At 49.1% G+C, this 13,204-nt stretch overlaps 1 protein-coding gene across 3 annotated transcripts in view; it reads right to left on the bottom strand.

The window, feature by feature from the left end:
• Nucleotides 1-2,321: 2,321 nt before the first annotated feature.
• PATZ1 (POZ (BTB) and AT hook containing zinc finger 1) overlaps nt 2,322-13,204 on the bottom strand; it is a 21,389-nt gene continuing 10,506 nt past the window's right edge. The window contains exons 3-5 of one of the 3 annotated variants that reach the window (XM_011938321.1): nt 12,386-12,557; nt 5,306-5,443; nt 2,322-3,827 (exon numbers count right to left, since the gene is read on the bottom strand). In XM_011938321.1, coding sequence (XP_011793711.1) covers nt 3,409-3,827; nt 5,306-5,443; nt 12,386-12,557 — 729 coding nt within the window. In that variant the 3' untranslated portion in view covers nt 2,322-3,408. The remainder of the gene's footprint in view (nt 3,828-5,305; nt 5,444-12,385; nt 12,558-13,204) is intronic. The other 2 variants (XM_011938324.1, XM_011938322.1) reach the window with 2 other exon arrangements.

The raw sequence follows: 13,204 nt of genomic DNA, 5'->3' as shown, positions 1-13,204 counted from the left end.
CCCAGGAGGTGGAGGTGAGCCGAGATAGCACAACTGCAGCCTAGGTGACAGAGTAAGACTCTGTTGGAAAAAAAAAAACAAAAACAAAAAACAGAAACTATCACTGGGAGCTTAGGAGTCAAGTCTGAGGACAAGGCAGACCTGAGTTTGAATCCTGACTCTTCCACTTACTATGTGACCCAGGGGAGTTCCTCCATCTCTCTGAGCCTGTTTCCTCATCTGTAAGAGGGGGATGATAATAGAATAATGAAACCAACCTTATAGGTTGTGCAGAGGATTAGCTCATGATGATCGTCTCTTTTGGTCTTCACAAAGACCTGATGAGGAAACAGGCTCAGAGATTTACGGATTTCCCAAGGTTGGCAGAAAGCAGATGATGGAGCTGAACAGCCAAAGCTCAGGTTCTTCTTCTTCTTTTTTTTTTTTTTTTTAAGAGTTAGGGTCTCACTCTATTACCCAGGCTTGAATGCAGTGGCATGATCATAGTGATCATAGCTCACTGTGACCTTGAACACCTGGGCTCAAGCGATTCTCTTGCCTCAGCCTCCTGAGTAGCTAGGACTACAAGCGTACACCACCATGTCCAGCTGTTCTTCATTTTTTGTAGAGATGGGGTCTCACTAAGTGGCCCAGGCTGGTCTCATACCCCTGGCCTCAAGTGATCCTCCCGCCTTGGCCTCCCAAAGCTCAGGCTGCCGCTGCCAAGTGAGCAGTGCTTTGGAAGATGGAACAGGCTGCTTCCTCTGTTGTTCCCTTCCTGCCATGTGACAGATACTCCTTTCTAACACCTATGGTCCCTACCTGTCCATGGACATGCTCACAGGTCTCCAGGGAGCAAAACTAAAATGAGTTCAGGAACTCAGGCTGGCCCAGTCAAGTCCTTGGTTCAAGGCCAGGTTTTCTAACACTCGGTAGGTGTGACCAGATTCTGTGATGGTCACAAAGCTATGTGTCCACAGGGCCTCCACATTCTAGGGTCACCCTTTCCTTTGATACTCACGTCTAATGGCTTAAGCCTTTATTCCACACAGTCCACAAAGCCCAGCAGCTTACCAAGGATTTTGTGTAAATGGCTTAGAACTGTTTCTTAAAAAATTCAGCTGAGTCTTTACCTTTACACCAGAACAATGTAATTCTAGGCGGGGTGCGGTGGCTCACACCTGTAATCCCAGCACTTTGGGAGGCCGAGGCAGGCAGATTACCTGAGGTCAGGAGTTCGAGACCAGCCCGGCCAACATGGTGAAACCCCATCTCTACTAAAAATACAAAAATTAGCCAGGCGTGGTGGTGTATGCCTTTAATCCCAGTTACTCCAGTTACTCAGGAGGCTGAGGCAGGCGAATTGCTTGGACCTGGGAGGCAGAGGTTGCGGTGAGCCGAGATCACGCCACTGCACTCCAGCCTGGGCCACAAGAGCAAAACTCCGTCTCAAAAAAAAAAAAAAAAGAACAAAGTAATTCTGATACCAATGTGAGTCTAAAAATTTTTGTGCTGTTTGTTCCCTTAGGTCTGTTTTTCTCTCCTTTACCATTGTTTTTCTTCTTGCTTGGAGGTTAAATGCTGTCTCTATCCTTTTAGGGGTTTTCCTCTTCCCTGAGATTTCTCAAGATGCCCAGGGTGCCTTAAGTCTGCCTGTCCCCTCTTGTTCCTCATTCTTATTCCCATTAATTCTCCACTGTGCTTACTTCTTGCCTCCTGTTTGTTGTTCTTTCCCTCTTTTCTTCATACATTCACCATTAACGGTGCACCAACCTTTTACTTAACATCAGGTAGATAACATGGTGGGGAAGACAAGTTGCTGAGCTTCTTAGAGCCCCTTGGCCATGAGGAGTCCCTGCCCACATCCCTCCTCAGGTGCTAGCTGGGTAGGCCATGTCAGATCCCCTCTATAAGTCTTCCCTCCCAGAGCCCCAACCCCATTTCATACCTCCCTGGTCCACCCTACTCACCCTCCTGCTGTCACTGTCCCCTCACCTTGCCCAGTTTTTCTCCTGGTATTTCTCATTATCTGAACTCATATTTAAGTTGTCTGTCTCTCCCATTAAGCCTCACAGTGGTGTCTTGTTCACCACCATACCCCAAGAGCATGAAACCAGGCCTGGCACACAAGCAGTGAAGACAAGCAATGGATATTTGTTGAACAAATGGGTGAATTCTGGCATTCTAAGTCTTCAGTGGGACCATCCACCTGTCAATCCCAGTGGAACTGGTACAATGAAGTAGAAAAGGGGTCTCCTGGGATCCCACTCCCACCCCAGGTGCTGCCCACCTCTGGGTCCCAAAGACCCCCACAGCTGAAAAACTGGACTCGAGGGAGCAGATAGAGTAATGTACTAACATTTTTAATACAGTCTGATCAGATCAATTCACATCACAAAGTCAACCTGGGCTTGCTCACATGTGACTCAACTGAGGTACACAATGTCCCTACCTGCTGGCTGTCCCACCTTCCTGGCTCCCAACAGCATTGAAACCCCCTACTTCCCTGACCAGACTGGCATTTTTTAAAATTTTGCATAAAACTATTTCTTCCAGACTTCAAACAATCAACTAGCCAAGTTAATTATGGTACATCTAAACAAAGTTTAATACTAACCCTAATAATGTGTGACTGCGGTTTACAAAGAGCTCTGTATCACCTGGGATAGCTTTCAGTAGCAATTCACTACAACTGGTCCTAAAAAATAATAACAATAATAATAATAATTAGAGAATTAAAACCCAACAGCATGTTGAATGGTTAAAATCACATAAGAACTGAAATTTGGGGTGGGGGTGTCCTCAATAGCTGAGCTTGTCCTAGCAGTGAAAATGCTCACCTCCAAGCAGGGCTCAGGAGTCTGGAGCCCTCCAGACAGAGGGCGGAGCTCAGGGGGGCTCTTGGAGGACACTCACCCCATGGTCCATGGGATGCTTCTGGCTTCCTTAAAAACAGTTGGGCATCCGCATTGTATAAGTGGGTGGAGACCCTAGTGTGGTTCTTTTGAAGGATATGGGAAGGGAAGATGAGGAACTAGAGAAGTGGGAGGGGACCAAAATCACTGAGGTCCCAGAATACCATAGATTTGGGTATAGGATTGGGGTCACTAAGAATTGAGCACCAGGAATTCCAGCTTCTTCCCATTAGAGAAACTGGGACTGGTTTTGCCTTGGAGGCCTATGTAGTGTTTTCTGCCCCTATCCCATACCAAGTCTCATTGATATTTCTGTAGAATATCAGATGAAAATCTATTTCTAAAGACCATTGGGAGAATGGGTGGTGGAGAAGGAGTTGGAGTAGGGTTGGGGGGCAGTTAAAAATGAATAAAAATCTCTCAGCTACAGAACCCAAACATCACTTCCCTCCGCATTCACAGCATTTCCCAGCAGTCCCCAAATGGCTGTTGCCGTGGGGACAGAGCAGCTGCCTCATTTCCCTTCAGGCCCCATGGGCTGCTGGTCAACCTCAGGATCTACTAAAGATGACGCAAATGCCGACTGAACAATCTGAAACCCAAAGGACTCGAGAAGAGACATGTTCTGCTGAGGAGAGAAAGGTGAGCCAAGGGCAGGGCCCAGGTCCCCCAGGGGGCCCCCAAGAGCCCGGACATGCACCTTCTGGATGTGTTTGTTCAAGTAGGACTTAGAGCGGAAGAAGCTCCCACATTCAGGGCATGGGTACTTCTTCTCCCCATCAGACTCCATTTTGTTTTTGGGAACTGCCATGTCGCAGGAGAAAGAGCCATTGGCACTCTGCTTCTCCGGCGTCTTCAGGTCGCTGGCATCTGAGAGGTCACCATAGGAGTCAGAGCTCTCAATCGGATCCTGATGTGAGCATTTCTGGCCTTCTACAAAAAAACAAAATACAGGAGAGAGATGAGGCCAGGCTCTGGAGATGCCCCCTCCTGGAGGGGTCATGAGGAGCCAGCTCACAGACCTGTGGAGGGCAGCTGTTGGCCAGCCACTGTCCTGGCAGAACCCACGAAGGGTCAGCTGGTCAGTCTGGGAGACTGGAGTGCCTACAGGGGTGAAACGGCAGGGCCCTAGGGCTGCCAGCCTCCCTTGCTGTGGACTCTTCATGCAGCTGCACGTGTACTGCTCACCGTCATCTCAGCCTGCTTCAAGGAAGGGATACAGAGAGGGCAACTCTGCTACTGCTGCCCAGAACAACTCAAAGACCCCCAACTCCTAGGGACTCTTTTGGGTGCCTCTGGGGGTAAAATTGGTATTCTGATGATGCCGAGCCAGTGTGACAGTGGCTTCACCTCCTGCACCAGACTAGCTGCACCGTAGCAAGCCAGGCAGAACCAGAGCCATCATGTCCTCAACCTGGGTAGACCCCATCAATGGCTCAGACAAAAACCAATCTTTTTCCTAATGCTGCAAACATGAGCCCTGTTCTTACCACCTTCCTTCTGCCAAAACCCTTCCAGGGCCAAGCAGCCAAAGGACAGAGATTGAAAGCAACTCTGTACTACTCAGTCGGCTGGGTGTCCCCACCCCAGGCCCCAGACAAGCTGGGCCAAGAGACAACCCTGGCTGCTCTGCCTTGCCCGGCCCACACTGGAGTCCTCCACCAATCAGCAGCTTCCTGCCTGGGTCCAGAGCGACATGCCGGGAAGGGAGGTCTGTGATGGGAGCATGGAGCATGCCATCTCTGCTATTTCTACCATCTGCCAAGCCCCTGGCCTCATCCCCAAGGCAACAACAACGTGACATACAACAAAACAACCTGAATCAACAAGTGAAGGTGGGCCTGGGGAGCTCTCTGCAAACCAACTCCCAAGTCAGAGGAGTCAGATAGCTCATTATTGCCATGCATCTCACAACCATAGCCAGAGGCTCTCCAGAAAGGGCCACTCACAGTAATCAACCACCCCTATTGTGAGAGAAGCTAGACATTGGCTTCCATCGGCCCACTGGGTCAAAAGAGGAGAAAGCATTCAGCCGCAGCTCCACACCATCCTAAAGGGCAGCAGGCAGTGACAGGCCCATAGTGGCTCATCATGCAGGGCTCTTCTTCTGCCCAGGGCCCGGGGCATCCCTGCAGGGCTCCAGACAGTGGGGGCTGGCCAGGAGGAAGAGAGAAGGGCTGGGGAAGAGGAGGCGGAGGCTGGATCTCGGCAGTGCCCTAAAGCCTCACTCACTGCCCTGGAGTGAGATACCCACTGTGACTTTTGTCCTGGAGGCCACTGCCACTCAGATCTCTGAGTCTCCTCAAGGCAGCCAGAAAGTTGGCAGCCTTCCCGCCTCCCCACGCCCAGCCCAGCGCCCCCACAACACAGTCTGCGCAGAGAAGCAAAGTGCAGAGCAAGGGGTCGCTTGCCTTTGTTGCCATAGGTCCTGGCGCAGTGGAACGCTGCTCCCCCATTCAGGATGGGCTCCTGGTGCCTGGAGACCTGGGGAAGGGGAACACCGTGGTGGGTTTTAACATGGACCTTTAAGTAGGAGGCAGAGGAGAAACCTAAACAAGACAAAAGGAGATGAGATCCCACGGCCAGCAAGAGATACCTCTCTCCTTCCCCCACTCCTCTCCTCTGGCCGCTCTGGCTAGCATTCCCAGGTCAGCTGCACCTAGAAGGGGCCCCCTCCTTGGCTCAAAAATGGCTGCAACCATATGAGCCACATGGCTCAGGATGGAGGGTGGCACTGTCCACAAATCGGCTTCTCTGCAGAGCCCACTCTGCAAGGCTGCGGTGAGGGGCCGAGGCTGGCCGCCTGGTGGGATGGCCTGAGATCCTGCTCCTGCTAGGGCCACAGGCCAACTGCCTCTAGGGTTGCTTGGTGCCTCAGTAACAGGTGGTTTGAGTGGATGTCTCCTGCAGGAACCATGACTAGAAATGTGGTTAGACAAGAATTTGGGGGTCCAGGGAAGTCACAGGATTCTAGCCAGCAGGATGCCTGCTTAATCCTTGTAAAAGGAAACTGGACAACAAACGAGATGGAGGTAAAATGAAATCCCAAAGGAATGCCTCCAAGGATCCCATCTTCTACCTGTCAGGAGATGTTCTATTTTTCTAACTTCCCCACCTTCAGCATAACAGGATTTAGTAACTGTTTAGATCTTTTGAAGAACAAAGACAAAAATAGGAAGTTGTGTCAGAGGAGTGCAGTCATCTCTTGTTCATGGTAGTGTTTTGGTTCGACTCTGGAGCATCCACCAGGTTCACATACAGGAGAAGAAACAGGGATGATCTCTGTCTTTATTTTGGGAGAGGACAATCCAGCCGTCTTGGGACTGTTCCTGCCCACCTTCCAGATGCTTCAGCCAGTCTGAGCCACAAGATATCTCAGGCTGGGAAAAGTAGATCTTGGGCAAACTTCCACAGCAGCCATGCATCCAAGGATACAGAATCAGGCAGGCCGATAAAAGGATTTTGACTTGGGTTTCACAGGAAGGAGGTATGCCATCGAACCCCACTGTAGTCAAGGATCAGAAGGTGCTTTTAGCAGGAACTGAAGGTTTTTAGTATAAGGCCCACTTAGGGTGCCAGCACCCTGACAGTGTCGCTTTAATCCACTTCAGATCTGGTTGACTCATTATTTTTCGATTCACTTTCAAAATTACACAGTCACAGGATAACAGTGAGATCCACTGCTAAAGGGTCAGAGGCTGAAGAGTACTGTGTAATGTCTGCACGAGATTTGTTTTAAAAAAGTCTGAATTGGCATGGCATTTTGAATGCTGCTGGAACTGTAATAAAGGTTCACCTTTAGTAAGTGCTGATGGCACACCAGGGCCCAGCACACTGTATGCACTATTCTATAGAATTTGCCCAACACCTTTTGTGCTACAGATTACTATTATACCCATTTTACAGATAAAGAAATAAGAGGCTTCGTGAGGTTAGGGAGGCCGAGGCAGGTGGATCACAAGGTCAGGAGATCAGGACCATCCTGGCTAACACGGTGAAACCCCGTCTCTACTAAAAATATAAAAAATTAGCTGGTGTGGTGGCGGGTTCCTGTAGTCCCAGCTACTTGGGAGGCTGAGGCAGGAGAATGGCGTGAACCTGGGAGGCAGAGCTTGCAATGAGCCGAGATCACGCTACTGCACTCCAGCCTGGGCAAGAGTGAGACTCCATCTCAAAAAAAAAAAAAAAAAATCACCAGGTGCGGTGGCTCACACCTGTAATTCCAGCACTTTGGGAGGCCGAGACGGGCGGATCACGAGGTCAGGAGATTGAGACCATCCTGGCTAACACGGTGAAACCCCGTCTCTACTAAAAATATAAAAAATTAGCCAGGTATGGTGGTGGGCGCCTGTAGTCCCAGCTACTCAGGAGGCTGAGACAGGAGAATGGTGTGAACCCGGGAGGTGGAGCTTGCAGTGAGCCAGGATCACCCCACTACACTCCAGCCTGGGCAACAGACCGAGACTCTGTCTCAAAAAAAAAAAAAAAAAAAGGGAGGTGGAGCTTGCAGTGAGCCAGGATCACCCCACTACACTCCAGCCTGGGCAACAGACCGAGACTCTGTCTCAAAAAAAAAAAAAAAAGAGGCTTGGTGAGGTTAAGTAATCTGGTCACACGTACAGCTACTAAGTGGCAGAGCCTGGACTCCAACCCCAGGATCATGTGCCACCAGAACTTGGCCCTTAGCTACTGGGCAGACGCTTCAACCCACTTATGCCTCATGTTCCATTATTGGAACGCTAACCCTGTAGGAGTTATTTATATCCTACTGCTCAAGATCATCACTAAAGTCTGATTTTTCACAAAAAATTTGTAACCTCTAGCATAAATGGGTTAATTGGTTCCTCTGTCTTAGCCCTGAGCCCTAGAAATATCCAGTGGACTTTTACAACAGGTTTCATTATCACCATTTATACTCAGGTATTTTTCTGCCATAATGGTATGTTAGAATGGAAGCTGCTGGAAAAACAGGGCTGGCCTGTGGAAACTTTATTTAACAAGTTCTTCTCTGACAGCAGCAGTTAGTGGTTCTGAAGGGAAATGTGGGATTGGGCCAATTTTCCTTCCTTTCCCAATACAGCTACTTCAAAGATCTGTCTAGACCAGATGCTGGTGTCCTGCCCTGCCTGGTAGAGCAAGTTGTCCTGTGCTATGACCCAAGTGTCTGCCTGAGGCTGATCATGCGTATAGACTGGTGTAAGAGGGTCCCATGTAGACATCCCTAAGAGGGAGGCTGTAGTTAGGCATGAGGAGACAAGGGAAATGGAAAAGAGGCTGTTAGCCCTGCCCCTGGGGGTGGTACTGTAGAGTCCCCCAAAACAAAGCAGAACCAGGAGACACTGGCTCCCACCAATCAGTACAAGATATCAGAACTTTCTGATAATATGATGATACCACTTTAGAAGGTTAATTTTTTCCTTTGGTTTTTAATCCCTTGTGGGGTCTTTAAAATAGCATGAAGCTCTCTCTCCCCATGATGAACCAGAGCAGGTCTGCTGCAATCAAAAGGGGACAGAAAGGAGGAGGAGAGCACCAGGAATTACGTTTACTCCTTACTGGGAGAACTATACCAAGAGAACACAGCAGATGCGCACTAAAGTCTTACTGAGTTTGGCTGGGCGCAGTGGCTCACGCCTGTAATCCCAGCACTTTGGGAGGCCAAGGCGGGCAGATCACCTGAGGTCGGGAGTTCCAGACCAGCCTGACCAACATAGAGACAAACCCCGTCTCTACTAAAATACAAAATTAGCCGGACATGGTGGTACATGTCTGTCATCCAAGCTACTAGGGAGGCTGAGGAAGGAGAACTGCTTGAACCCAGGAGGCGGAGGTTGTGTTGAGCCAAGATCGCACCATTGCACTCTAGTCTGGGCAACAAGAGTGAAACTCTGTCTTGCTGAGTTTTCCTGAAAAACAGTCTGAGAAACACATGGCTGAGTCCTCTTGACTTTACCCCAGCTGCAGACTGTACTATCTATAGCAAAACCACATGGCGGGGTGGTAGGAGTGGATCCACAGCTGCCACTTAAAGCCTAGAATTTAAACACAGAGAACTCAGCAGCCAAGTGTTAGGATGAAACAGAAGCTGAGCTTCTGAGCAGAATACATCTTTGAAACCAGACATATTTAGCTGGAATTCTAAACTTACCCACCCATTCACCACTGATTAACCAAGAGCCAAAGAGGCAGCTTGATCCAGCCATCCACGCAATGGAGATGCTGAGCACACATGTGACTGTCACTACAACCAGCAAGCCACTGGCCCTTTCACTCCAGAGATGATGGTCTTATTAGCAAAAGGCCACTGCTCCTCAGTTGCGTTTTCTTGCCTGGTGTGCCTGCATTTGGCACTCCAGAAGCAAATGATCCTTTGGCAGTTTCCACATCCATGCAGGGGTTGGGGACTGCTTTCTCCTTGTTCAAACCCTGAAGGGGCCATTCCCAACTGCACTGTGTTGGAGTGGGCCTACGTAGCTTGATGTGAGTCCAGGGGAAACGGCAGGTTCTCTGCATCCATCCACTTGTGTGCTTACCTCTGACTGGGGAGAAGTCTTCCTCTACTTTTCAAGCAATGATGTTTGCATTCAAATGTCTCTGTCAAAGGCAGATTCCCGATAATCTATTCCTCTTCCCCATACCAGCATATAGGCATATATACAAAGATCCTGCTACAGAAACTTTAAAGGAAGAAAATCATGGTGATCAGCCAGGGCCTTCTCCCTTTTCCACTGTTCAACTCAACTGATTTCCTCAACTCAAAAATGTGGGAACAAGCTTTTCTAGCCATAATACTCCCTCCACTGCAAATGATCTTCCTCTACAAATAGTATCATACACATCCTGATATGTCTCTATGACAAAGCCAGAGTCATCTGTCTCATCAACTTGCATTTGACTCACGTGTGAGGCCACAGGAGTCAGGCTGCCTTTCCTCTTTGCCATTCTTCACAGCCAGGAGTCGTTTTTGTGGCAAAAACTGAAAAAGACAGATCTATAGGTAGATACTTAAGTCAACTGTTTAAAAAGTGTTGGGACTGAAGGATCTGAGGGCACCTGGAAGTTCACCTGATTCAATCTTAACTGTTCTGACATTCAGCCTTTGTTTGAACGCGTGCAGAGATAAGAACATTCATTTATTTGTGCAACCTCCCTGTAGGTATAGGCTTGGTGGCAGGAGGGCAAAGGAGGACACAGAGCTCTCTGCATTTTGATTCCAATGTCTCAATGTTTTTGGTGCTCAGAAACAACTTTATCCTCTTCCTTTTTTTTTTTTTTTTTTTTTTGTCTCTTCCTATTTCTGCCCAAGGAATGAGTCCAGGAGTAGAATCCTGCTCCTTCTCTTCTGATAAACACTGCAATTGTTTTCTCTTCCTTCTGAGTAGCCAGCATGGGTTGGACCAGCACCTTCTTTAGTCTTGTTGCAGGAAACGGACTTCCCACTCTGGCTCTGGGACCCAGAGATGTTTGGCCTGTGATCTAGACCCAGTCTTGGCTTTTCTGAGAAAAAGTAGACTCTGGCTTACTCTTCTGGATTCTCCATTCCAGTCATGTAGCTTATGGCTGTTGCCCAAGTTCTCTTTACCAGCCCTTGGAAAAGAAATCCTGATGTACAATAGTTGTTGGCTTTGCCACATCAGCTGCCTCCTAACTGGGCCAACTTTCCCACTGTCCCTGTTGCTCTCAGTTTTTCTTTTCTTTCCTCCTGAGCTGGGCTCCCAAGGGCTATGGCCCTGGGTCTCCTGTCCAATGTCTGCCCTACTCCACCATCTGGTCTGGGCTTTCTGAGTTTTATCATGAGCACCCTTCTCCACTCAGCAGTTTTCAGCCTCTGGTCTCTGACCCCAGTTCTTGCACTGGGAACTTCCACATTGAAAACTTGACAAAATGCCTGCTGATAGCATGTTATAGCAGGTTTTGAGTTATCTGGGGGAGCTGTCAAGAAGCCAGGTTAGGATGAAGCAAGACAAGAAACAATATTATTTCTGGAGCTGGGGCAGCCCCAGTCAAGATGGTCAGCCACAGCCCGATAATTCTCCCTGCAACCTGGAGGAAGGTTAAGCCCAACACTTGCAACCTGGAGGAAGCTCCTGTCAGAAATGGGCTCTACTGACATGTCAGAAAACAGAACAGACAGCTTAAGAGATCTTCACTACTACTTCCCTGCTTTCACAGCAGGTGTCCTGGTGGTACAAACCCCAGGTGTGAAGCTGCAAGGAGGGATCCAGTTCCAGGACACCAAGAACACCCAGCTACTCAGCAGTCTCCTTCCACTGTGAACCTCAGGGCACATGAACACAGCACAGGCACCCAACGATTCTGCCAAGGCCTGCAGGAGTATTGTGCCTGGTTCAACCCAGAGTGTCAACAAGCATGTCTTTCCCAACATTGTTACAAAGTGCAAGGATAGAGTCTCCCAAGTGTGCAGCTCCTTTCACCTACCTTGTCTCTTGGGATCCTCATGATAACCCTGAGAGGTGGGAAAGGGGGCTATTCTTAACCCCATTTGAGAGATGAAGGAACTCAAGCTTAGAGAGGGAATGGGAGAACTTGAGGCCACCTAGTGAGAGGCTGGGACTAAACCCTGGGTCTCTTGACTCCTGGTTCAGTGCTCAACCCACTAAGCAGGCTTTCAGAAGCATTGGGACAAGCAAGAATGCCCCAGGAGATAAGGACATCCCAGTGCTCCCCACTGGCCAAAGCAAAGCACACCATGCAGAAGCATCCTCAAGTTCACAGACAGTTGCTCTGACCTCCTTTAGCACAGACACAGCACAAGCCTCCACTGATGCTGTGCTTGCAAAACACAAATATCTAGCACTTCCAACAGCCAACTAGACCCGGCAGAACCTTGGGGACAGGCTTGACTTCACCCAACACAATACCACTGCCACAGAGTTAGACACTACGTAGGCCCACCTTGTCCTCAAGCATGCTACCCTGCTCAGAGCACCTTCCACTTTCCTCTCTCATCAAGGCCACAAACCTGAATTTGGGCTCTCTTCTGACCACTTGTGCTACAAAGTGTCTGCTCCTTCTTTATCTCGACTCAACCTCTTCCCTAGCTGCTGAATTTCATATGCCAGTGAATCAACCAGCAAAAGCTCTCAAGCCGGACCAACCTCTTTTTCTCCCACTTTGGGACCTACTAACTCCACCAACCTCAGTGGTTCAGTGGTGTCTGCAAAATGCATCCATCCTGCCACCTGAGTAGCAGGTGAGAGTTATGGGCCCAAGATTGGGAAGAACCTCTCTCCTTCTGTTCTGACCTGCTGGTCTCCTAGAACTTCCCATTCTAAGCACCACAAGCTTCTTGGGAAGGAAGGGGTAGCAAACAGCTAGCTGGGTGATGAAGGTGTTTATCATTCAGTGGGAAGTGGGGGGGCGAGCTGTGCAAAGAGTGGAGTCTGAGGCAGGGTGATCGAGACACCCCTAGGCCTCCCATACACACTCAGGCCCATCCTCTGGAAGTGAGGAAACAGTGGGCACATTACCTCGGTTACAGATACTGCAGAAGTTGCTGGGCCCCTCGCTGTGCTTCTTCAGGTGGTCTGCCATGTATGCTGCCCGCAAGTACTTCCCACACACCTGGCAGGGCACCTTGTCTTCATGACAGGCCAGGTGGGAGCGCAGACGGTCTCGGGTGGCAAAAGAAGCATTGCAGGTCTGAAGGCAGAAAAGAAAATGGGATGAGGTGAAACCCAGCACGCCAGACCTGACTCCCCACCAAGTGCACCATGAAGCAAAGGCAATTTCTGGCCATCACGTGACCTCCCTTTATAAAGAGAACTTTAGAGTTCATCTCAGGCTCTCTACCCAGAATGCCAAGAGGCTGTTCTTATTTCCCATGGTGCCTCCTTACGGGACACTTGAGTGGGAATCACTGGTAGTAACTAAATGACTACTGGAAATGTGCCCAGGACATGGCAAGCTAAGCTCTATACCCCTCTACACAATGAAGAGTTACACATTTGCTCCTTAGACATTGAGAACTGACTTTAGGTGCATTAGCTATAATGCACAGAATTACATCTACATGAATTTACAGATGAGTTATTGGCATATAAACCAGCCTTACTGTTCTCTATCCCTGGGTTTCCCCTAGTTGTTTTATACAAAGAATTCTATTTATTCATTTTATTCAAAAGTGACATTAGTCTTGGCCAGGGAAATGGAAAGGAAAGACAGGACAAAGCGCAGAGATAAATCTTCGTAAATTTTCATGAGTTTGAATTGAAAAAGCAGCCCAGGCCGGGTGCGGTGGCTCAAGCCTGTAATCCCAGCACTTTGGGAGGCCGAGGCGGGCGGATCAC

Source organism: Colobus angolensis, unplaced genomic scaffold, assembly GCF_000951035.1.
Source record: "Colobus angolensis palliatus isolate OR3802 unplaced genomic scaffold, Cang.pa_1.0 Scaffold171, whole genome shotgun sequence".
Classification (NCBI taxonomy): Eukaryota; Metazoa; Chordata; class Mammalia; order Primates; family Cercopithecidae; genus Colobus; species Colobus angolensis.
The sequence above is the reverse complement of the archived record's forward strand: the minus strand, read 5'-3'. Positions and strand labels throughout refer to the sequence as shown.